The sequence below is a fragment of the Desmodus rotundus genome, chromosome 11 (genome assembly GCF_022682495.2).
Source record: "Desmodus rotundus isolate HL8 chromosome 11, HLdesRot8A.1, whole genome shotgun sequence".
In the NCBI taxonomy this organism is placed as follows: Eukaryota; Metazoa; Chordata; class Mammalia; order Chiroptera; family Phyllostomidae; genus Desmodus; species Desmodus rotundus.
The window spans coordinates 33,569,993-33,596,424 of record NC_071397.1 but is presented as its reverse complement, the minus strand read 5'-3'; the positions used below and the strand labels follow the sequence as shown (position 1 = coordinate 33,596,424).

General features: G+C 40.7%; 1 protein-coding gene and 1 pseudogene across 5 annotated transcripts in view; one reads left to right on the top strand and one right to left on the bottom strand.

Moving 5' to 3' along the window:
• Positions 1 to 24,274, bottom strand: part of SENP6 (SUMO specific peptidase 6) — a 112,060-nt gene extending 87,786 nt beyond the window's left edge. For 3 of the 5 annotated variants that reach the window (XM_024576679.4, XM_024576680.4, XM_045184794.3), the window contains exon 1: positions 23,369 to 23,970. In XM_024576679.4, the coding sequence (XP_024432447.2) occupies positions 23,369 to 23,420 (52 nt within the window). In that variant the 5' untranslated portion in view covers positions 23,421 to 23,970. Of the gene's footprint in view, positions 1 to 12,231; positions 12,476 to 23,368 lie in introns of all 5 variants that reach the window. The other 2 variants (XM_053913517.2, XM_024576681.4) reach the window with 2 other exon arrangements.
• Positions 1,211 to 7,674, top strand: LOC112319249 (small ribosomal subunit protein eS8 pseudogene; annotated as a pseudogene).
• Positions 24,275 to 26,432: the final 2,158 nt, after the last annotated feature.

Genomic DNA, 26,432 nt, shown 5'->3' with positions numbered 1-26,432 from the left:
CAAGACATTACATGTGCTTATGATGACTTAGTAAGGCAGCAATTATCAATAATTGGATATTTCAACCTACCATCACAACATTAAGCCTTTAACGTTATTTAGAAATCAGATAAGCATGCTTTTTTGATTATTAAAGGTACTTTCACACCTCAGCATCGCCTCACACATCACCCGTCATGCTTTACAATCTGCCTTCTGCCTCACCCAGCACCAGTGGTCAAGAAGGCTACTTTCTATTTTCCTGTCAACTAATTTTAATAATAAAATAAATAAGATCCCTTATTTATTATTATCTTTTAATCCCAGCATAGCTTCTACAACATCTCAAACAAAAAAGAACTCAAAAAAAGAAAAATTATGAAAGAAGATTGTTAAATAAAAAGTAGACAGATTACTATTTTTTTGTTGAGTAAATAGTAAGGCACTATGCTTAATTTGTAGGAAATTTGTGCAAGTTTTCAAAGACTATAATTTGAAAAGGTATTACATGCAAAAACATGCTGCCAAATTCAATGAGTATGAAGGATTGTGTGATAAGGATAAAATAGTGGGACTCATAAAAGTCTGCCTTCTCAACAAAAATTTTTTCAAAAAGTTACAACTCTGGAGGATTCCATTGTAAAAGCTAGTTATGTGGTAGCTTATTTAATAACAAAAAAATCAAAACCATTTCCTGATGGTGAATTTATTATCTATAGAAAGCATGGCAGGTATAATTTGCCCTGAAAAAAAGGAGGATATTTCTAAAATCAGTTTACTCACCAGACTATTGCCAGGCAAACTGAAGAAACTGGAAAATCTATTGAAAGCAGTTTGGAGAGTAAAGCTGTTAATTTTAAATGTTATGCTTTGGCAATGGATGATAGCACTGATGCTACAGATATGGCTCAACTTGCCATTTTTATTAGAGGTATTGATGATGAATATAAAGTCACTGAAGAAATGGCTTCTTTAGTGCCATTAAAAGATCACCAAACCAAGAGATTTATATTAAACAGTAAAAAATATGTTAAAGAGATTTTCTTTGTCCATTGTCAACATATCTGGTATAGTTACTGATGGTGCCCTGGTGATGGTAGGTGAAAGACAGGGACTTGTAAAATTAATAGAAGACAATGCAATTGCCACCCAAACCTTATGTTAGGTGAAGTATCACTGTATAGTACATCAAGAAAATTTATGCACAAAAGCTTTAAAAATGGATAACGTCATGCAAATCATCATCAAGACTTTGAATTCCGTAAGAGCCAAGGGACTGAATCATCGCCAATCCCAGGAATTCCTTAAAAGTACTGATGCTGACTATGGTGACATCATTTACTTTTTGGAAGTGAGATGGCTAAGTCAAAGCTAAATGTTGAAAAGATTTTATGATTTGCGACATGTTACCAAATTGTTTATGGTACCAAAAAAACCAAACTGTTACAGAACTTGATGATGAAAACTGGCTTACAGATTTAGCATTTTTAGTGGATTTAACCACTTATTTAAATAAGTTAAATATGTGTCTTCAAGGTGAAAACCAACTTATCGATTCCATGTTTCAAACTGTAACAGCGTTCCAAATGAAACTGAAATTATGGCAAGCTCAAATTAAGGCAAACAATTTTATGCATTTTGACATGTTGCCTAAACACATTCAGTGAACAATGAAAAATATGAAACCTTGCTTTTTGATTTGATACAAGAATTTGAAAACAGATTTCGAGATTTCCAGGAAAATTATATTTTGTTATATTTGTGACTCCATTTTCAGTCAACATAAATATGTTACCTTCCAATTTTCAAATAGAATGCATGGAACTGCAATCTGACATTTATCGTAAATAAAAATTTGATTGTGTCTCTTTACTGGACTTTTATAGGTCTTATCTTCCCAGAAACAAATATCCCTTGCTTTATAATCATGCCTTATTCATGTGATTGCCACACCTACATTTGTGAGCAAATATTTTCAAGAATGAAACACATTTAGAGTAAAATTAGAATCAAAATATCTGATGAACACCTTGAGAACTCACTGAGAACTGCAACTACTTCTATCAAACCAGATATTGATGCACTAGTTTCTCAAATACAATGTCAAACATCCCACTAGTTTTATGTTGCCTTTTCTTTTACTTTTATAATAAAAAAAATTTTAATGACATTTTATTGCTTAGATATGTACATTTTCTGTATTAGTGATATCAACTTGGGACCTGCTCAACAATTTTAAAAGATTATCAAAATGGCCACTGCATAATTAGGGTTATTATATGAGGACTTTTTTGCTTATGTGTGTTGTCAGATATCACGAAAATTATGCACCGACCTTTTTTTGCTCATAAGTTTTCATTATTGTTTGTATATTTAATGTGTGGCTCAAGAGACACCAAAAGGTTGGACACTCCTGCTCTATAGCTTCCTTCCTACTTTGCTGTAAACCTAAAACCGCTCTTTAACACAAAGTCTTTAAAGAAATAAGTAAAACCTTTTGCATGGTTAGAATAAAAATAGTAGTCTTTTTTACAGTTTTATTGACATGTAATTGCCATTCATCACTGTTTCTATTCAAAATGTTCGGCACAGGAACTTGAGTTACATGTACAGAAGAGGGCAAAAGTACATTTACACAAATGTTGTGTCTACACAAAAGTTTATTCTTGTATTATTATTAATTATTGCATTATTTTCTATACAAAGTGTAAACCTACTTTTGCCCACCCTGTACTCTGAAATGATTACCATAAGTTCAATTGACATCCATTGTTTTATACAGATACAAGAAAGAAAAAAATGTGGTTTTCCCCTTGTTATGAAAACTCTTAGGATACTATCTTAACAATTTTCAAATATACTATATAGAAGTATTAACTATAGTGAACACTTTGAACATTATATCCCCAGTACTTATTTATAACAGAAAGTTCGTATTCTTTGACCACCTTCATTCAAATCCACCACCCTCCACCCCCGACCCACTGCCTCTGGTAACCACAAATCCGATCTTTTTCTATGGTTTTTTTTTTGAAGATTCTACATGTAAGTTAAATCATACAATATTTGTTTTTCTCTGAGTTACTTTACTTAACATAATGTCCTCAAGGTCCACTGATGGTACGAAGGCAGCATTTCTTTCCCTTTTATGCCTGAAAAATATTCCATTGTGTATGCATGTATGTATGTATATATACATATATTACATTTTTATCCATTCATTAGTTGATGGACTCTTAGGTTGTTTCCATGTCTTGGTTATTATAAATAATGCTGCTATAAACATAGGGGTGCAGATATGTCTTTGACATAGTGTTTTTATTTCCTCCAGATATATTTCCAGAAATGGAATTGCTGGCATGATAGGTCTATTTTAATTTCTTTTTTTAAATATTTTATTTATTTATTTTTAGAGAGAGAGGAAAGGAAGGAGAAAGAGAGAAACATAAATGCAAGAGAGAAACATCAATCCTCTTGCACACACCCCGTGAGGACCACCCCACAACCCTGACCGGGAATCAAACTGATGACCTTTTGCTTTGCATGACAATATCCAACCAACAGAGCCATACCAGTCAGGACTATTTTTGATTTCCTGAGGAACCTCCATACTGTCTTCCATAGTAGCTGTACCAATTTGCAATCCCACCAACAGTACACAGGGTTCCCTTTCTCCATATACTCTCCAGTATTTGTTATCTCTTGTCTTTTTGATGATAGCCATCTAACAGGCCTGAGGTGATATCTCATTGTAGTTTTGATTTGTGAGAGCCTTGTAGTATATCTGTTGACCATCTGTATGTCTTCTTTGGAAAAATGTGTATTTAGGTCGTTTGTCCATTTTTTAGTTGGATTATTTGATTTTTGTGTTGAGTTATAAGAGTTCTTTATATATTGTGGATATTAACTTCATATTAGATATATGGTTTACAAATATTTAATAAAGTCTTTAAAATATATTTTAAGGTAAGGAAAACACAAGGCATACACACTACAAAAAGATGTTAAAATTCTGTTACTACAGACTACATAGCTGACTGGCACTCTCCTGCTGTCATAAAAACTAAAGAAATGCTGAGCCCCCAGAAGCAGTGGCCGTGCACCCAAGAGCCAGGCCTTAGAAGGCCCAGAGCTCAGTCCTGTGACAACCAAGACCCCCTCAGTGTCAGTGCCCAACAGGAGACTTATCATAAAGAGGTGAAGTTGAGCTGAGGTACAATGAAAAAACTATGAGGTTGAAAATCAAAACTATGAACATTAAAATGATAACAAACTCACAACTATCCACAACTGAATCTAAAAAATAAAAACAAAAGCAAACTAAGCAAACAACCAGAACAGGAACATAATCATAGGTATGGGGATCATTTAGAGGGTTATCAGCTGGGAGGGGGGAAGGGGATAAAGGGGAAAATGGTGCAGGGCTTAAGAAGCACAATTGGCAAGAACAAAATAGACAGGGGGATGTTAGGAATAGTATACGAAAGGGAGAAGCCAAAGAACTTACACATGTGACCCATGGACCTGAACTAAGGGGCAGTATTGCTGGAGGGAAGGTGGATACTGGGGTGGGGGGATAAAGGGAAAAAAAAATCAGTATTTTATTGATTATGCTGATACAGTTAGGAAAGTACTTAAAAAACATAAAGAAATAAATAGTAATTAATAAAACAAAAAATAAAGTTATAATGCAAAGGACCAATAACGGCAAAGCATTTCTTTTCTCACAAAACGCTTAAGACATTAAGAAGACAAACGACTACGTTAAAAAATAATGCTCAGAAAATTATTCTTTTAAAAAAGGTAATAATTTTCTAAGTTATATGGTCTACCCATATAATTCAATCAAGCCTACTATTCAGAGTATATGAAGAACCCCAACATTCCAACAGAAAAACAAAATGGGCAGAAGACAGGAATGGGCAATTGAGAACAAAGGAAACACACACAAAAACACAAAAACTCATTGGGTATTTTGTTTAGTTTATGCATGTATGCCAAGCATATAGAGTAGGAATTAACTCTAGGCTGTCACTAAATATTTTTTGAATATTAAATGACAAATATTTTTGCTCTTGCTGGTACAGCTCAGTGGACTGAGCACCAGCCAGCCTGCAGACCGAAGAGTTGTCAATTCAATTTCCAGTCAGGGCACATGCCTGGATCGCGGGCCATGTTCCTAGTTGGGGGCATGCAAGAGGCAACTGATCCATGTTTCTCTTGCACATGGATGTTTCTCTCCTGCTCTTTCTCCCTCCTTCCCCCCTTTTCTAAAAATAAATAAATAAAAGGAGAGAAGGTACAAAAAAAAAGAAAAATATTTTCAAATGTAGCAATACAAATACAGTTAGTCCTCAGTTAACATCACTGATATGTTCTGTGACTAAGTGAAATAACATATAACAAAACCATGGCATAATTTACCATAGGCTAACTGAAATAAGTAAGAGTTAAGTTTCTATGGCATCTCAACATAATAACAAAATGACAGTGAATGAAAGATGCTTTTTAGAGGACCTGCTATACAGTCACTCCTCAACTTACAACAGTGTTATGTCCCAATAAACCCACTGTAAGTTGAAAATATCATAAGTCGAAAATGCATCTAACCTACTGAACATCATAGCTTAGACTAGCCTACCTTAAACGTGCTCAAGACACTTATATTAACCGACAGCTGGGTATAAGCATCTAACAATGAATACACTGTAGTCTATCAGTTGTTTACTCTTGTGGCTGCATGCCTGACAGGGAGCTGTGCTCACTGTTGCTGTCCAGCACCACCAGAAAGTATCAAACAGCATATCACGAGTCCAGGAACCGAACAAAATTCAAAGTTCAAAGCATTTCTGTTGAAAGAATATCACTTTCACACCATCATGAAGTCAAAAAATTTTAATTTGAACCATCATAAATTGGGGACCATTTGTATTCCCCCTCATTATAAACCAGAGTATTATAAAAATTCAAAGAATCACATGATAACTCCATCAGACTAGCAAAAACTAAAACACCAACCATTATCAAATGGGTAATGATGTGTTTAAACAGGAAAGCCTAAAAACTGCGAGTCAAAGACTTTGGAGATCAATTTAGCAATACCTAGGTGAAGTTGGAATTGCACATGACCCAATAATTCCATTGCTGAGAGATATACTAGGTAAGGTATTAGCAGAGTATGGTCTGCCAATCTGGCCTGCTGCCTTATTTTCATAAGATCCATGAGCTAAGAACGGCTTTAAAATTTTTAAATGATTCAGGGAAAAAAAAATTATAAGAATGTTTCATGACAGGTCCTAGCCAGTAGCTCAGCTGGTTGGAGCACTGTCCTGATACACAAGGTTGCAGGCTAAATCCCTGGTTGGGGCACATACAAGAGGCAATCAATGGATGTATATAAATGGGTGCAACAACAGGTTGGTTATTTCTTTCTCCCTCCCTCTCTTAAAAAAAAAAAGAAAAAGAAATTCATGACATATGATACTTGTGAGAAAATTAAAATTGCACAGTCTAAAAAGTTTTACTGGCACACGACCACAATCGTTTGTTTATGTATTATCTATGACTGCTTTCTTGCTAAATGACACCATTGAGTTATTGTGACAGAGGCTATGTGGACTGCAAAATATAAGATATTTACTATCTGGCCCTTTAAGAAAAAGTTTGCTGACTTCTGCCCTAGAGAAACACATACGTGTACAGGAAATGCACTTTTAAATTAAAAAAAGTTAATAGGCTCTCTTTCCAACCAGTGCCAAGTCACAGGCATCTCTCGGAACAACTGGCACAAGCGCCCCAAGACCGGGGACAAGAGGAAGCCCTACCACAAGAAGTGAAAATACGAGCTGCCAACACTAAGATTGGCCCCTGACACATACACACAGTTCATGCACAAGGAGGCAACAATAAGTACCGAGCCTTGAGGCTGGACACGCGCAACTTCTCCTGGGGCTCAGAGTGTTGTATGCACAAAACAAGTATTATTGATACTGTGTACAATGCATCCAACAATGAACTGGTCCGAACCAAGACCCTAGTAAAGAACTGCATCATGCTCATTGACAGCACACCGTACCGGCAGTGGTACGAATCCCACTATGCACTGCACCTGGGCCGCAAGAAGGGGACCAAGCTGACTCCTGAAGAGAATGACATTTTAAACAAAAAAAATAATCAAAGAAAATTCAAAAGAAATACAATGAAAGGAAAAAGAACGCCAAAATCAGCAGTCTTCTGGAGGGGCAGTTCCAGCAGGGCAAGCTTCTCGCATGCAGTACTTTAAGATCAGGCCAGTGTGGCCGAGCAGATGGCTATGTGCCTGAAGGCAAGGAGCTGGAGTTCTGTCTGAGGAAAATTAAGGCCTGGAAAGGCAAATAAATCCTCCTCACTCCTTTCTTTCTTTCATGTTAAAAAGAAAAATTGACTTCTGTAATAAAGGTATTCATTCTAGGGGAGAAAAAAAAGTTAACAGTAGCAATATGAGATATACAAAGATATTTACAGTAACAATGTACATAATAGTAAAAAGTTTAATACAACCTAAATTTCCACAAACTAAATAAAATGTAGTATATTCATACTATGAAATAGTAAAGGATAATGAAAATGAAAGCACTAGAATTATTCTTATCAACATTATTTAAACTATCAAACCATGCTGTAAGAATGAAAAGTTGCAGATAAAATAGTACATGATTTATAAAGTAAACTAAAATATGCAAAATGATTTATACACACAGTTCAGAGATACATACATAATAAGTTAAGTACAAAGAAATGAAAAGGAATGAAAACTATCAAAGCAAGGATGGTATTTACCCCTGGAGAGAAGGTAGGAGGATGTCAAAAGAAAAGGGTTTACCCCAGCTTCGACTGTATTGGTGATGTTTTCTTTAGTCTAGGAAATAGAACATGAATTATCGCTGTATTATTCTATTTCACATAAATGTGAAATATTTCCTAAAATTTTTAAGCTATTGATAAGACTTTATAATAATGAAAAATAGTGCATTTTTTAAAAGGATCACTGAGACAGAAGTTAACTTCTGCAATGTAGAAATAGAAAAGCAGCAAAAGAAAACATGCAGAATTAAATGCAAATGTCAGAAAATTTCAGTAAAGCAATTTCAGATGGCTCTGTAGGGCTAAAGACCCACTCTTTCTCAAGAACCTGTCAAGATTCTCCACAGGTAGTCTATTGGAGCCCTGAGCCATAATGTTTACAGGTTTCAGTACCCTGATACAGAACCACACAAAGAGGCCTTTAGGCTGTAACTTCCCATACCTGCCAGAAGCCAGATATTTGAATAAAGCCATCTTGGAACCTCGAGACCAGCCAAGCTACCACCAAATAACTCCCACAAATGCTATACGAAGCAGGAAAAAAAAAATCACCCAGCTGAGATGATTTTTCTCAAATCACTAATTTACAAACCCTTCATCCTTTGGTACAGAAGACAAACAGATTGTCCAATACTACCTCATGATGAAGTCTGAATATATTATATTCTTGGGAGGAATAAATTAGACACCTCTGTGAGTCACCAAAACCACAGTATTCTTTGCCTAAGGATCCAGCTATTTATTGAACAGTGTTCCTGATGTACATAATTCTTCATTCCAGTGGGTTTCTATGGACCTTCTGGCAGGATGCCAACATGCAGTTAGTTCTATCCAAGGCCATCATCAGGGAGCAGTTTGGTGCTATTGGTGTTGCTGTATCTTCTATGGAACATAAATATCAAGTGGTGTTACCACAAAGTAATGTAATTAGCTATCTCTCTACACAGAACACTCAGTTTCTTAAAATACAGTTATCTCATGCTGATGCACACAAAGTTCCAATGCTAGGAGTTGACATTCAAACTTGTGAAGAAAATGCTGATGAAGATTCTAAGACTTAATTGCTACTGTGATAAAATTAAACCATTCTTTAATATTTCCTGATACTAGAGAATGGAGACCAAAGTAGACTGAAGAAAAAAGATTAAATGCCAAACATTTGAAACCCTATTCCATCCAAAATGTGGCCATTGGAGTTGTAGAGGCAGAGAAGATACTGATTTTCATGGAGGCAAAGTCGACCAAGGTCATGATGGTGAAGTGGCAGTATCTTCAGCATGTCTCCAAGATTTAGGGGCAGATTTATACATTCAAGGCTTGAGGGGACAGAATACAGATTCTTGAATAGAGGAAAGACAACCAAATTGGTTATTCTATAGTCTACAACCAAATCTCAGAGAATTTCTAGATCTTCATGTCCTAAAAAATGGCCTCAATCTTTGCAAAAAATGAAAAAAGTGAAATTTATTGTACTAAACACTGAACATCAGTACTGTTTTTCTACCTGCTGTTTCAAAGATTGTAATGCAGTTAATATGGGAAGAAAAATATGTATTCAAAACCAAGCATGAAATGTTATTTGAAATAGCACACACACACACACATATACACAAACCCAACTCCAAAGACAAGATGAGAATATGGTTTGCTTTTTTACTACCTGAGTCTGTAGTTTCAGATGGTCTCAAGGTAGTTGTTACCTTGGGATAAAGCAGAATATATAAATGTTCCAGTTTGCCAAGGACTGTCCCAAATTTTAGCACTGGAAGTCTATATTCTCAGGAGACAAGATGTCCTAGTTTTCGGTGACAGATGCAAAAGATTCTGGAGTACAAAACCCTAAGGCAGCCCCAAAAATAGGGGTTGAAAGCAACACCATTTTTAGTGTCAAATGAATATTGCACAGATTATCTCTACATTCTTACTCACTCTTTTTTTTAGCTAATGATGGCAACTTGCAACTGACAATGGATCATCCATTGTTGCATCACTCCAAGTAATGTGACTTAAGTATACAATTTAAGTGGGTTGTTAACTGTTGACATTAACAGTCTGACTTTGACTTTGTGGGTTAACTTTGTGTTTTTTGTACTGACAGTGATAGTGTTTTCTTAACTTAGAAAGTTTTTAACTTTTAAAATTTCTCTTTTCTCTCTTTATTTTTCTTCTCCACTGTGCAACCTGCTTCAGTGTCTGCAGCCTATGGGCACAGGTCTCTTTTCCTTTTTTTAATTACAGTGGTATCTTGGCACTCGCCAGCCTCAGAACTCATCAAACCTAGTTCTTGTCTCATTTTGACAAGAAAAAATATTTCAGCACTTGGCACTTGCTCGCCATTTGTCACACTTGCTAGAACTTGATGAGTCATGATGCCACCCCACAAGAGAAAATGCTTCATCAGTTGTTGCTTGCTCACCACTCATCAGAACAAATGAACAACCAGTACCCAGGTACCACTGTACTTTTTTTTTTCCAGTTACAGTTGACATTCAATATATTTGTTTCAGGTGTACGGCTCAGTGGTTTGACATTTGTACAACTTACAAAGTGATCCCCCCCAATAAGCTTAGTACTCCCCAGCACCACACACAGTTATTACATTATTGACTATATTCCCTATGCTGTATTTCACATCCCCATGACTATTTTATAACTGCCAATCTGCACTTCTTAAGCCAAGCCCTTCACCTTTTTCACCCAGTCCCCTAACCCCTTCCTATTTGGCAACCATCAAAATGTTTTCCGGCCCCAACCAGTGTGACTCAATTGGTTGGGCATGGTCCTGCAAAGCAAAGGGCCGCTGGTTCAGTTAGGGAACATGCCAGGGTTGTGGGTTTGGTCCCTGGTCAGTGAGAGTATGAGGGGCAACCAATCAATGTTTCTCACATCAATCTTTCTCTTCTTCCTTTCCCCTCTCTCTAAAAATAAATAAATAAAATATAAAAAAATGTTCTCTGTATCGACAAGTTTGTTTTATTTGTTTATTTACTTCACTGTTCAGATTTCCTATAAGTGAAATCATATGGTATTTGTCTTTCTCCATCTGACTTATTTCACTTAGCATAATACCCTCTAGTAGCTAGAGTCTAGCTCCATCCATGTTGTCGGAAATGGTATGATTTCCTTCTTTTATGACCAAGTACTATTCCCTTGTATAAATGTACATAGTTTTTTTAATCTAGTCATCCACACTGATGGACACTTGGCCTGCTTCCAAATCTTGGCTATTGAAAATAATGCTGCAATAAACCAGGGGTGCATATATTCTTTTGAATTTGTGTTTTGAGTTTCATTGGATATATTTCCAGAAGTGGAATTTGGTGGGTCATAAGGCAGTTCCATTTTCAAATTTTTGAATAAACTCCATACTCCTTTCCACAGTGGCTGCACCAGTCTGCATTTCCACCAACAGTGTCACAAGTTCCCTTTTCCCCACATCCTCACCAACACTTGTTTATTGATTTATTAATGATAGCCATTCTGACAGATGTGAAATAATAACTGGTTTTTATTGGCACTTCTCTGATGATTAGTGATGTTGAGCATCATTTCATGTGCTTATTGGCCATTTGCATGCCTTCTATGGAGAAATGTCTGATACAGTGCTAGTTTAATTTTTAATGTTTAAATGGTAACCATGTGTTATAAGAGTTAACGTTATGAAAATGAAAAAGATTACAATTACAACTCCAGCATGATCCAGACATCATTAAATGAAAGAAAAGAAAAAAAAGTTTCTAACTTGCTTCATCTTTTCTTCTTCTTATACTTGCCTGGTTTCAGAAATTCTTGCATCAGTCCCTGATCAAAGATAAGTCAAAATAATGACTGTTTGTTATTTATACCTTTGAAACAAATTATAAATTGTTCTTACTAGTTTCCTAAACTGTCCAGGTATTAGAAACTTTTGGATCTTATAAGAATTGTCATTTTCAATTTTAAGACATACTATGACTTTGTTGAATTAAAAAAAAAAAATACTAAATAGGTATGAGAGAGGAAAGATGACTGCATAGATTAAAAGATAGAAACAAATTCTTTACCACTCTTCCCCTTCAATGGTAGGATCTAATTCCCCTCCTATAGGGAACTGGTCCAAGTGGCAATGGCGAATGTAGCTCAGCCCTGGTTCGGGAAACCAACAGGCACAAGGCAGCACACAGGAGCCAGGCCCACAGATCAGCTTTCCCATGGGGAACCAGGCCTCCATTATATCTAGGCTGCTTTGAGGCTTGCTTTTGCTAAAACTCCCTCACCCTGAGTTAAGGCAGCAAATGTTTAATGCATATCTTTGAAGTAACTTCCTAAAGTCTGTGCTAAATCTCCCAAGGATGGAGTGTAACCAGTTCAACCACTTTTTCCCTTGCATTTGCAACATCCTTTTCTTTGTTATCTGTAAAAGGTAATCACCTAAAGCAAACCTGTGCATGATGAATGAGCACCTTCCTTGATGTAATGCTCCCAGAAAAGCAATAAAAGCCTGTCTAGGCGAGGGTTGGGGTGCTCTCTACTCAGAGAGTGGCCATGCCGTCCCTTTTCTCCACAAGACTTCTCCAGTCCACGCAAATTTGTTCGTCATATCCACAACACCGCAGACATCGCTGGTTGGAGTCCACATCATCTGGCACCCAGAACAGGGACCCAGGACTACGAGCTGCAGTTGTAGACAACACACCGATTTGGTTGGAGTGCACGCATCAGCTCGGGTAAGGGCAGATGACACCAAGTGCTTTTCAGTAAGGTCGTAGGGTGTGTTGGATTTCAGAGAAAAAGGGATTTCTTCCAAGGTCACCCTCTCTTGCAGGCGTTTTGCATCTGCACCCTCTCTAGTAAGCAAGAGCCTTGCTCTCTCCCAAGCATTTGCCGCACCTTGTGGGCCCAGGTCGAGTACTTAAAAGCCACCAGGGCACTCACTACTAGAAGACATCTGTGAAAGGATAAGTTGGAACGTGGACTGGGACAGAACACTAGGTTTCCCGTCAGCCACAAGCAAAAGTCCACGCAACGAGAGGCACACTGTAAAAACATTCACAAACTCACCCCTGTGGCACAACCCCCAACTAGGTTTAGGCTTGGGAGAAAGAGCAAACTTTCCCTTTGATCAGTTTTAAAAACAGCAACTAGTTATAGGGTTATTTACAAATATCTCATCAGATTCTTTCTTTCAGGCTGCCTCTTGCAGTGCTTTCGATTTTGCCTTTTCTCTCCGTCCGCCTGCATAAGGAAAAGCGGATAGTGAATGAGTACTTCGGTTTTGACCGGACTCTGAAGATCGCTTTCCCGAAGAAATTAGTGTTAATCACACATTTTGTATGACAGCGTTCAGCATCTGCCAAGCTCCGAAGACAAAAGGCACTTCTTCCCCTCAGCTCATGAAATCAGGTGTTACCATGTGAGTTGGAACCTTGTGAGGTGTCTGGGATCAATTCCCAAGACATGCAGGGGCCTTATAGGAACCTCCAAAACAATTTAATGTCACTTCTGGCTCGTCCGAGAACGTGGGATATAAAGGTTGGTTACCTAGCACTTTGAGCCCCCCCTCATAGTCTCAGACACCTAGGAGAGAACCTGAGACCCATAAGTGGGGTTAGGGTACCCGGAATATCCAGCACCCCTCCCTGACTGTCTTCCACCAACAGTACATTTTGACCCACTACATTCTTTTTGCTAGCAAGAAGTAGGATTTAAAGATGAAGATGGAGTGAAAGCGAAACTGAAACTGGTTTTATAATCGCCGCACTTGGAGCTGGAGGAATTTCAGAAAAAGTTCTTTTATTTGTTAAGAAATTTCTTTGAAAGTTTCTATGAATCCTCAACCATGGGGAACAGGCTTGCTAAGAAACAGGAGCAATATCTTAGGGTTTAGAGGGTTTTAGGCTAATTCAGCAGCTTTTTAAAGCTGCTGGATGTCTCCCAGATAAGGGATCTTTAGATTTAGAAATATTGGAAAAAGTAGGGCACAGAAGCCCTCATAATCAGGAACGCTCAGACAAGAAGAGAAGGGACCTATGAGCACCAGCTGGTCCCTTCCTGTGGGTTGCCCCAGCTGCAGCAGGCATCACAGCTGAGCCTGGTAAGCATGGCTGGGGCGCCAGGGCACGCACGCTTGCAGTTCGGCAGGGCCAGGTCTCTCTGCCAAAGACCATCAGCAGCGGAGGGGGGGTTGGTCCCCCTCGCCTCCCTTCCTCCCCATGCGTGTGGGAGCAACCATTCTCCATGCCCAGCGGTGGATACAGTCCCAACCCTCCAGGTCCACCCCTGGGGCGGTGGTTCCACACAGTGCCTAGCAGCAGACACAGCATACTTAGAACTGATGCAGACAGCACGTCATGAGGGGCATTCCAGCCAGGTCATCCCTGAGGTAAAGGACAGCAGCCTCTGTACTTTGGGAGGCTGCCAGTGTGCTTAGTTTTGAAAAAGGGATTTCTATTCCGTTTACATTTCTAAAATTGGAATAGGGGGCATTTCTCAACCCCAAAAAGGTGTGTACTCTCTTAAATGTTTTGGTCTGGATGGGCAAGTTGGATGAATTCAACCTTATGTCCTTACTGCCTCACGTAATATCTGGGGCAGGGACCTCCTTACTCAGTGGGGAATGCAAATCACCCTACTCTCAGCGTTAACCCCAGAGGGTTGTGACCTTGAATGATTTGGCAAACAGATGTTAATCCTAGACCTAGGAACTACCAGGTCCTGAGAACAACAGAGTAATTAACTTGCTGCTCAAACTCATTGCCCGGTGCAAAAACAGCAGGGAGCCTGTCTTTCCAAGTAGACACTTACTCAGGTGCTTGCTCCACAGGCCCCTCCCCCTCACTGGGGAATCAGCAAAGAATGTTACAGCTCGAGGCCTTCAGCCACCTAGGCTGTCCACAAGAAATCAAGACTAATAATGGCCTGGGATATATTGCACAAACCACTCAGGCTTTCTTAGAAAAATGGGGAATTTGGCATAAAACAGGTATCCCTTATAATCCTACAGGTCAACCAACTGTTGAAAGAACTTGCCAAACCTTTAAAACATTATTAAACAAAAAAAAGGGAGTCAGGAAACATCCCCCAGTAATTTAACCATGCTAGTAATATATACATACAATTTTTTTAATTGTGATGATAGTCTAAAGTCACCCATAGACAAACACTTTGTGCAAAACAGTCCTGCAGGCCCACACCCCTTGGTCTTATACAAAGACCCATTAGGGGAAGAAAAATGGGAAGGCCCAGTTGAACTATTAACTTGGGGAAGAAGGCACGCTTGTGTTTCCACTCCAGAAGGACCTTTGGAGCTGCCAGCAAAGAGGGTGAAGCCACATTATAGAAAAAGCTTCCCCGGCAACAACCCACCTCCATTCCATCGGACTCTCCCAATCCAGACTTCTCTAAGCTGTACATCCTGTACCCTGAAGTGGAATTCCAGCGAGCATTCCTGGGCAGATACTCGTCATCATCTGCAGGGCACATTTTCTACCAATCTTAGAGGACAAATTGATCAGCTCCAGCTTGAACTCCACCAACAGCTCAGTGACATCAAGTGCCTTACTGAACAGAAAGTGTCCCAAACCCTCCATGATAATCTCAGCTGGCTAAACCCCAAAAACTGGTTTGAAGGACTTAACCTGAGAGTGTGGGTCCTTGGAGATGCCAGTTGCTTACTGATTCTAATAATGCTTTGTGTACTTCGATGCATTTGCAAATTATTTTCCCAGGGTCGTATAAAAGACCAGCAAGTAGAAAGAAGAGTGGGTCTCACCACTGTGGCAGTCCTAACTAAAAACAAGGGGGCAGTTACAGGGAACCAGTCTGAGTGGCAATGGCGAATATAGCTCAGCCCTGGTTCGGGAAACCAACAGGCACAGGGCAGCACATAGGAGCCAGGCCCACAGATCAGCTTTCCCATGGGGAACCAGGCCTCCATTATATCTAGGCTGCTTTGAGGCTTGCTTTTGCTAAAACTCCCTCACCCTGAGTTAAGGCAGCAAATGTTTAATGCATATCTTTGAAGTAACTTCCTAAAGTCTGTGCTAAACCTCCCAAGGATGGAGTGTAACCAGTTCAACCACTTTTTCCCTTGCATTTGCAACATCCTTTTCTTTGTTATCTGTAAAAGGTAATCACCTAAAGCAAACCTGTGCATGATGAATGAGCACCTTCCTTGATGTAATGCTCCCAGAAAAGCAATAAAAGCCTGTCTAGGCGAGGGTTGGGGTGCTCTCTACTCAGAGAGTGGCCATGCCGTCCCTTTTCTCCACAAGACTTCTCCAGTCCACGCAAATTTGTTCGTCACATCCACAACACTGCAAACATAGCTGGCTGGAGTCAGCATCACCCTCCCTTGAATCTGGGCTGGTTCTGTGACCTTCTAGCCAAGAGAATGTGGCAGAAGTAATACTGTGTAATTTATTAGGTTGGGCCTTAGATCTGTGGCTTCTGCTTTCGCCTTCTTAGAATTCTGTTTCATCAATAGATGATAACCCCCCCTTAATTTCCTATTATTTTCCTTCTCTTACCCAACACTCCTCCCAAAGGTAAAGTAGGTAAGAGGAAGAATGCAGAAGCAAAGGGATAAAGAAGGCAGGGAGGAAGAAAATGCTGAAGGAGGTTAAGGCTGTTAAGTTAGGTCTCAAGCTCCAGTTCTGATTTCCCCAGTTATTTGCTATGGGTCACATAATTGAACAATCAGCTAACACCTAGAAAAAGAAAGGTAGTAAGTGAAAGAACAATAAAAACTAGAATTCAAATAAAATAGAAGGCAAGATAGAAGTGAAGGAAAGCAAAATAAGGAAGTTCTTTTCTCTACCTAGGAAAATAAATATAGTAATACCAACACTTAGTTCTTGGAGTTACATACCCAGTATTGTTCTAAGAATTTAATATTATATACATTAACACATTCAATCTTTATAGGAACCTTATGAGGTAACTACAATTAGTATCTTTGTTTTACACATATGAAAACAGAGATTAAATAATCTATCAAACAACTAATAAGTAGTAAAGCTAGATGTTGAATTCCAGCATTCCGGCTTCTGAGTTCATGTTCTCAATGAATTTCTAATCAAAATCACTTCCATTCCAAGTGAGTTTCTACTCTACTGTTCCATGTGAGTACATGTAATCAAGTGATAAGGAGAATTTATGAATCCACTTCTGGGAAGAAACCAGGAAATACATATACTTTCGTAAAGAATAAACAAGGAATCCATGACATAGTTTCTAAAAGTAGTGCAATCAAAAGAAAAAGGAGCAGGGCAGAGTGGAGAACTTTCTGGTATGTTTTCCTGAGCAGGTGGCACATATTCATGGAATGCTGGTTATTTAGGAGAAAGTGCGCTTCATTTAAGAGGTTATTCTGAAGTATTTACTGCCCCCAGTAAAAGTGACAAACTAACCTAACTGGGTTAAACTACATTTATATGCATTTATAACAAGTATGGGTAAGTATGGCTTGGGGAAATGAGAGACACTTTTCATCTGGAGATATAAGAAATTTTGTTGATATAGAAGAAACACTGTAGTCTTTTCAGCCTACAAGGCAAAGTCCAAAGGGAGATGGGCCCAGAATAAAAAGGAAAACAAACAAAGGGGTGTGTGTGGGTGGGTATGTATAAAAGGGAAGGCAGGAAAAAATGGAAGAAAATATTGGTGTGGCAATTATTTGGTAAAAGAAAAAAGGCAAAAGCAAAGAGAGCTAGATATGAACAATTGCAGCATAAAAACAAAAAGAAAGAAAGAAAGAAATGTGCGAGGAAGTAAATTTGTTAGAGGTTCCACAGAGGAAAGAAGAGGGAAAATATCAAAAGAAAGGTTACAAAAACAAGCTAGCTAACATCACTTCTATATTGCAATAGTTTCCTAAATGGTCTCACCGATAAGCTTTTGTGCCTCTCTACCGCTCTATGTGGTAGCCAGTGATCTTTTTTGAAACAAATCTGATAATGGTACCTCAGTCCCATCTTGTACCACTATCCTTGCTAGCACCACAATGTCCTCCTTTTAGTTCCCTAAACATGCCACACTCACTTTATTTTATTCCCTCTGCCTGGAAAGCACCATCTCCCCACCTTTTTATCTTTTATTCACCCTTCAAACTCTTCTGATTAGATTGAATTCTCATTATTATGAATAATCCCCTTTGGCTGCATTTCACAGTTATAATTTTACATTTACAAGTGTGATTATTTGATCACTGACTTTTCCCACTGGATTAAAACTCCATGAAGAAACCACTTACCCCTGGTCATCATTGTGCCTTTCAGCACTGTAACTACAACATTACAGTTGCTCAATAAGTATCTGTTCAATGGGTGAACAAAAAGAAACCCGCCGAACTACCACAAGTGAAAGGGGGGTATAAGACAATGTTAAATGAATAGAAAGAAAGAAACAAGTCAAAGAAAAAAAATTTAATACAAGCTGAGGCTTAATTAAATTCACAAAATTTTAGTGTAATATTATACAAACAAAATAAAGTACAAAGGTAGCCTGTAAGCCTCCTTTTCTCTGACAAAGCCAGAAAAGACCATGTATTTAGTGCTTATAAGAATGTAAAACAGCCCTGGTTGGTGTGGCTCAGTGGCCTGAGTGCCAGCCTGCAAACCCAAGGGTCACCACTTCAATTCCCAGTCAGGGCACATGCCTCACTTGCAGGCCAGGTCCCCTGTTGGGGGTGTGCGAGAGGCAACCATACATTGATGTTTCTCTTCACCTCTCTTAAAAAATAAGTACGAGACAGGAGAACCAAGATGGCTGCATAGGTAGACACACTGCGCCTCCTCGCACAACCAAAACTGACAGAAAATCGAACGGCAAGGAAGTCCGACACCAAGTAGATAAAAAATAAACATTCATCCAGACCAGTAGGAGGGACGGAGACGGGCAGCCGGGGCAGAGAAGACTCGCGTGGCTGTGGTGGGACCAAGACTGGCGGAGTGTGGGACAAACGGGGCAGGCAGTCTGACCAGTAGCAGACCCTGCGGCCCCACATTCACGCAGATAAACCGAGAGGGCCGGACTCAGAGTGGCAGAGAACGGGGCAGGCAGAGCGGCGGGTAGCACCCCGCGGCCCCACATTTGCGCACACATACACAAGGAGGAATGGCGGGGAGAAGCAGACCACGTAACCCAGGGCTCCAGCGCAGGGGAAATAAAGCCTCAAACCTCTGATTGAAAACGCCTGTGGGGGTTGGGGTGGCAGCAGGAGAAACTCTCAGCCTCACAGGAGAGGTCACTGGAGAGACCCACAGGGGCCTAGGGTGTGCACAAGCCCACCCACTCGGGAACCAGCACCAGAGGGGCCCAATTTGATTGTGGGTAGCAGAGGGAGTGACTGAAATCCAGGAGAGAGTGGAGCGGGCGCTATTCCTTCCTATTGGCCCCTCCCCCACGTACAGCATCACAGGGCAGCAACCAGCATTACCCCGCCCTGGGGAACACCTAAAGCTCCACCCCTTTAAGTAACAGAAGCACCAAGACAAAAAAAAATGGCCCAAATGACAGAACACTTCAAAGCTCCAGAAATAATTCAACTAAGCAGCAAACAGATAGCCAACCTATCAGATTCACAGTTCAAAACACTGGTAATCAAGAAGCTCACAGAATTGGTTGAATTTGGTTGAAAACTAGATGAAAAAATGAAGGCTATGCTAAGAGAAACAAAGGAAAATGTACAGGGAACCAATAGTGATGGGAAGGAAACTGGGACTCAAATCAATGGTGTGGACCAGAAGGAAGAAAGAAACATCCAACCAGAAAAGAATGAAGCAACAAGAATTCAGAAAAATGAGGAGAGGCTTAGGAACCTCCAGGGCATCTTGAAACGTTCCAACATCCGAATTACAGGGGTGCCAGAAGGAGAAAAGGAAGAACAAAAAATTGAAAACTTATTTGAACAAATAATGAAGGAGAACTTCCTTAATATGGCAAAGGAAATAGACTTCCAGGAAGTCCAGGAAGCTCAGAGAGTCCCAAAGAAGCTGAACCCAAGGAGGAACACACCAAGGCACATCTTCATTACATTACCCAAGATTCAACAGAAGGAGAGAATCTTACAAGCAGCAAGAGAAAAGAACACAGTTACCTACAAAGGAGTTCCCATAAGACTGTCAGCTGATTTCTCCAAAGAGACCTTACAGGCAAGAAGGTGCTGGCAAGACGTATTCCAAGTCATGAAAGGCAAGGACCTACACCCAAGATTACTGTATCCAGCAAAGCTATCATTTAGAATGGAAGGGCAGATAAAGTGCTTCCAAGATAAGGTCAAGTTAAAGGAGTTCATGGTCACCCAGCCCTTATTATATGAAATGTTAAAGGGATTTATCTAAGAAAAAGAAGATAAAAAATATGAACAGTAAAAAGGATAGCAAAGGACAGCAAAAAAATTAACAACCACACCTAGAACAAAACCAAAAGCAACTAAGCCAACAACTAGAACAGGAACAGAACCACAGAAATGGAGATCACGTGGAGGGTTATCAACAGGGGAGTGGGAGGGGGAGACAGGGGGAAAGGTACAGAGAATAAGTAGCATAAATTGTGGGTAGAAAATAGACAGGGGGAGGGTAAGAATAGTATAGGAAATGTACAAGCCAAAGAACTTATAAGTATGACCCATGGACATGAACTATAGGGGGGGAATGTGGGAGGGAGGGGGGGGCAGGAGGGAGTGGAGTGAAGGGGGGGGAATGGGACAACTGTAATAGCATAATCAATAAATATATTTTTTAAAAGGGGAAAATCATATGAGAAACTGAAATCCTTGCATTCCCTAATGCTCATATTCTAACTGTTAAGAACCGCCCTGCCTGGTTTCAGAAGCTGTAACTCCCCATGGCTAAAGCTGAATAAAGGACCTTGGGACCATAAGCCACTAAGGAGACAGAGCTTATCTTCCTGGCAGGGGTGCCACCTCTGCCCCCCTTACTTCCCCCTGCTTGGCCCCAGATGGATGACTGTTTAGCCAATGACATATAAGATTCCTCCTCAAGGGATCAAAGGACGACCTAAGACAGGCATGGTCACAAAGGGGCACTCAGGGAAGGACTTGGGGGACTACAGAAAAAGATGATGGACCCTCGCCCCTGGGCTTTGACATAGCCTGAGCCCTCATTCTGTCTGCAAGAAGTCTCCTAATCTCTTGGCTGCCTTACTCCCCCTGCCTGACTTAAGCCTGAAACAATGTGGGAGGGCGGTGCAGCCCTGGGCAGAAATGAGAAGTTCCCCAGGGTGATCAGGCCTAAGAAAGAATGCATAAAATCCTGTGAAACCTGCTTTGCTAAGAATGCCCTCAGTTTTCTGATAAGAGTCCTAGTATGAAATGAGTTTGTTCCCCAAAGTCTTACAGCCCTTTAGTTAACTGACCCTGACTCAGAACAAGCCCTCAGAGTTCTTCGTATGTTATCTATTGTTTGATCCTTACTGCCTGACATGCTTGATGAGCTTTACCTGTATCCTGTGCAACTTGAACCCAATAAAAGCCCATTGAGGAACAGGCTCCTGGTCCTTCTCCTTTGGGAGTGTGGCCACCTTTCCTCCCCAAGCAGATCATGTCTTGGTAGACTTATTCTCATCTGCAGCAGACAGGGGGCTCTTCAGGCAAAGCTCCCCCACACTAAAAAAGTTACCATTTGCTTTCTTTATGAGAATGCTGAAGAAGGCGTAAAGAAACTCAAACTCATCACACCTAGACATTCACAGACATTTAAGTTAGAATGAACTAAAGTAACAGCTTGAAATTCACATCAGTCCTGTATCTGTTAGCTTTATTTGTGCTCTTTCTATCCCATGTTCATCTAGTCAAAACTTAAACTGCATCAAAAGTATATGGAGAGGCCCCAGCCTGGTAGCTAAGTTGGTTAGAGCATTGCCAGATATGCCAAGGTTGTGGGGTTCAAGTCCAGGTCAAGACACATACAAGAATGAACCTATGAATGCATAAGTAAGTGGAACAACAAATTGCTCTCTTTCTCTGTCAATTTTTTTTTTTAAAGCATATGGAAGCCCAAAACTTACCACAGTACAAAAGCACAATCATCTGTGTATGGAATATAATAAGTATCTCTTAAGGTTTCAATACCAAAACAAAAAATGACGCACATAGCACCACCTGTAACACAAGCTGTACCCCTCTCAGCCTCTAATAGGCATCTAGTCCTCCCAGACTAGAATAGAGGTAAAACAAAGGTAATGTTAAATGGTCTCAGAAAAACTTACAAGGTTTCCACATCTTCTTACTAGGAATCTCATAAAATTCACATCACTTTTAGACAAAGGCTGGCTTGCATAGCAAGGTAAGATTCCTTTTGCTTTGATATATACTCATGGAAGAATTAAGTAAATTAAGATTTCTTTTCCCTCCCACATCCATTAGTCCCTATTCTTTCATTAGACTGTTAAGTATCTACTGTTTTTCAGGCACTGTTCCGAGTCTTGTTAATAAAGCCACAAACACGGCATGACCCATCCCTGAACACCCTCTTAAAGAACCTGTTACCACAGTTAAGTGGTACTTTCTTAATTTAGAAATGCTTCTAATTCGTTATTTTTTTTAAAAAAGTATCACTTATACTGCACATGAAAATCATCTTGTCAATTACTCAACTTTTTAACGATTACTGCACAAGCAGATACACTCATCTTCCTAAACGTTGTGAGTGTATGTGTATACACCCAATTACCAGTGTGAAACTGAACGCAAAAAACTAAGCAAAGTGAACATTAAAGTTCTTTGTCCTCAACTACAATGAATTTAGCTGTATTTGGGGGGGTCCTTATATACTTACTATATAGGCAAAAGGCCAATATTGTTACCCATCACCACCATTCCCAACAATAATCAAGATACAGTTTTCCTTAAGACTAGCTATGTTTAACTTGCCCTCACAAGTGAACAAAAATGCAACCAACCAAACTTTGTCTATTAGCTTTGGTGACTGTCCCAAAATTGAGTTTGTTCATCGCATTCTCTTTTTTCTGATAAATTATTCTATAAAATATGCCTAGCAAAACACATTTTGTAAGAATATCAGACAAGGCCAGGCCTAATGTGAACGACGGCTGCAAAAGGAAGCCTGCAGCTTTGCGAAAGAGAAGGAAAGGGGCTATAAAACTGACTCAGTAGAAGTACCTCTCCAGCCTGCTTAGACTGGCCCCCAATTTCACCCAGCTGTAGCAATTTGAAACCTCCCTTGAAGACCCAACAAGACCTGAAGGCAACTGCTCTCATCCTTAGGCCACCACCCAAAAAAATCCAATAATGTCAGATTTACGCATGCTCACCAAGGACGCCCACCCAACCCGGTTCGCAGCCCGATCTAGGCGATCCCTCTAGCGGGGCCCGGTCCGGACCAAGACCCTCGCACCCGAGGACTCGAACCCAGCGCTCTCACCGCACATTCCCTCCCCGCCGTAGCCCGGGCAGCCCCCGCCCCCGTGTACCTCCACCGCCCCCGAACCTACTCAGTGCTAATAACCGAATATCCGGGTATCGGGAGGGGGGGCACATTTTCCTGTACTTCCCCACGCACCCCGGCAAGGGCAGATGTAGAAGTACCTTCCAGAAAAGTAATTTCCCCTGTGCTGCCGCCGCTCTTGCCAGCCGCCATCTTCCTCCTCCCACGCCGCCTCCTCCTTAATCCATGGCCCACACAGCCGCCACGCTCGCCGGGAAGAGGGGCCGGACCGCAGAAGAATAACCGCCTCAGGGTTGCGGGCCTAGGACCCAGCCGACAGGCGGGCGGCGCCCCCACGGCCAGACAGGCCTACACAAAGAAGGCCAGGCGCTCCAGGCCTAGCGGCGCGGGGATTCTCCTCAGGCCCCTCCGGGGCAATGAGAGCGGCGGCGGCGGCGGCGGCGCTTTCCAGGCCCGGTTCCTCTCGGCCCACGACTCCCCATCCACCGCCCACCCAGGCCGCCTGAGAAACTTCCCCCAGCCACAGGCCCCCAGGAAGAGAGGTTAAAGGCGGGCGCGCAAACACGCCTCCCTCCGTCCCGGCCGTAAAAATGGCCGCACCCGCCGCGCTGGGGCTCCTACTGTCAGGCTTCCTCAGGCCCCTCGCTCCTTCTGCAGTCGCCGCGGCTACGGCTGTCCGCCCACCCCGCCCAGAGGCAAATGCATCAGCGGAGGCCTTTGCGACTGTCCTTGTGGGCAGGGGTGGGTCTGTGCCACCGCCTCCTGTCCGTCGCCCAGCAGCTCCAGCAGCCACAGCTGCCGCTCCTCCCCCACGGTGCCGCCGGCTCCCGCCCCCGCCCCGCCGCCGCAGCCCCCCGGCCCGCTTTCCCCCAGGAACCCGGGCTCGGCTAGCTCGGGAGCGGGCTGCCGCGGCCGGATCACCGACTGCTGGGGTCCGGCGCCCCGGCTCTCCGTGGGGCCGGCCCTCCGCGGGCCCGCCCGGCCTGGGCGAGTTTCGGCCCAAGTGCCCACCGCCCAGGGCCGCTGGCAGACCCGGGGCGTGAGCGCGTCCCGCCCGCCCGGGCCAGCGCCGAAGTGGGGGTTCTGTGGCACCACGATTACCTTTGATAAAATGTTAAAAGTTCATTTGTCCGAGAAGGCCTTAGAATTTAAACCATAACCAACTAAAGAGGAAAAGTAGAGTGAGGCAGCAACTTAGGAAATGATTTGTGGTCTTCATTTTTAAAGAAGGTTTCAAAAAATAATTTATCAGGGAAGAGTCTATGTATGCTTCACGTGACTGTAAGAAAACGGCCTGTCGTTTATGTCCTACAGACTGAAAAACTACTTCAAAAGTCAAGCCTATAATTCATCGCAAGTGACTACATCATGCTCGTTTTTCTTTTCCTTTTTTCTTTCTTTTTTTATCATAAAAATAAGACATGTTCAGTAATGAAAATTTGAAAAACACAGAAAAGTTAAAAGAAGTAATGCATAGTCGCACCCCCCGAAACAACTCCTTTAGGTGTGTAGTCTTCTAATTGAATATTTTCCTTAAATCTCTCACTATTCATCTTTGTTTTAAGAAAAATTATGCTATATATCAGTGAGAATTAAAATGATGCAGAAAAATGTGATTAAGTGCCGTCTTTGGGGGAATGAACTGTTCTAACTAGTTGAATTGCCCTGTTAACCGAGGTATAAGCAGAAAATCTTTTTATTTAAAACTTTCTAACATCTTGTCCTACAATGAAATAATAATCTTTCCTGATATAGTAAAATGCTATATTAAGTATAATTTATTGTAGTTTGTTATTTTGTTGCTTGAGGATATTGGACGGTCCGTTTGTGTGACTGTCATTGGCTCTATGACATAGTCTGTGCCAATGACTGTAATACTGGAATGTGTAGGTAATAAGCAGAGTTGGTGACTGGACTCATTTGTAAAGACTTCAAAATTTAGTTTAAAAAAAAATCACTGATTTTAAAATACATATATGCTCGCTTAGAAAATGGAAGATGCCAGGAGTCATGGAATGTGGAAAAGGCAAAGAAACTGATTCTTTCCTAGAGCTTTCAAAAAGTAAAGATGACACCTTGAATTAGCCCAAAGGGACAGATGTTGGACTTCTGACCTTTCAGAATTGTAACATAGTAAGTTTTTGTTAAGTTGCTAAATTAGTAATTTGTTAGAGTAACCACAGAAAACTTAAACACATGGACTGGGAAACAAGGTGAAATTATACAAAAGATGTCTTTTAAGCAAGCAAATTAGTGTCTTTCAGACAAAGTCATTGTTTTATTTTTGTGTTACTAATTTCACCTAATCTCTGTGGAACTCCATAATTCCAATTTTTAAAGAGAAGTATGGATTAAAACGGTGGTCCTCAACCTTTAGCATGCAACTAAATCACTTGTAATGGCTTGTTAAAACATTTAAAATTGCAGTCCTGGGGCAGTTGGAAACTGAAATCAGTTTAGGTATTAAGTTTCGGTGGGGCTTACCACAGTGACTCCATTTAGGGTCACTCATTGTTCATCTCACCTGATGCAAACGCACATAGCCCTTGAAAAAGTATCAGCCAGACATAACTTGCAGAATCTGCTATTGTCTTCTGAAATTTGCATTTAGTCATGGTCAACCTATAGGCTGCTTCTAAGTGTAGTGTTTAAAAGAACATTATTGATAACTATGTTTTCAAAAAAAATGTATATTAAAACTCTGTTACTGTTTTATTGATCTCTTAAGCTCTATCAGAATAAAATGAATATGTTTACTCAAGCAGTTTTATATATAATTTTATTTTTTTAAATTTTTTTTATTGATTTTACAGAGAGAGAGGAAAGGAGAGAGAAATTCGATTTGTTGTTCCACTTACTTATGCATTCAGTGAAATGCCCTCGCCAGGGATCAAACCTTCAACCTTGATGCATCAGGATGATGCTCTAACCAACTGAGCCATGAGACAGGGCCTATACAGTATGTTAAATCTGGCTAAAATAAAGGAAACAACTACGATATAAAGGAAAAATTTGTAGCCACATACAGAGAGAAAGTTTGTTATTATGTCGCTGTTGCCATCTCAAGTCTTCCTTCTGGCCTTCTCAAAACAGGTCAAATTGTTTCACTATTGTAGTCTTTAAAGCCAAGCCTTAGGTTCCACCCTGGATGGCTGATCCTTTTTGGGTATCTTTCCTAGGTTTCTACCACAAAGTTATTTGGGG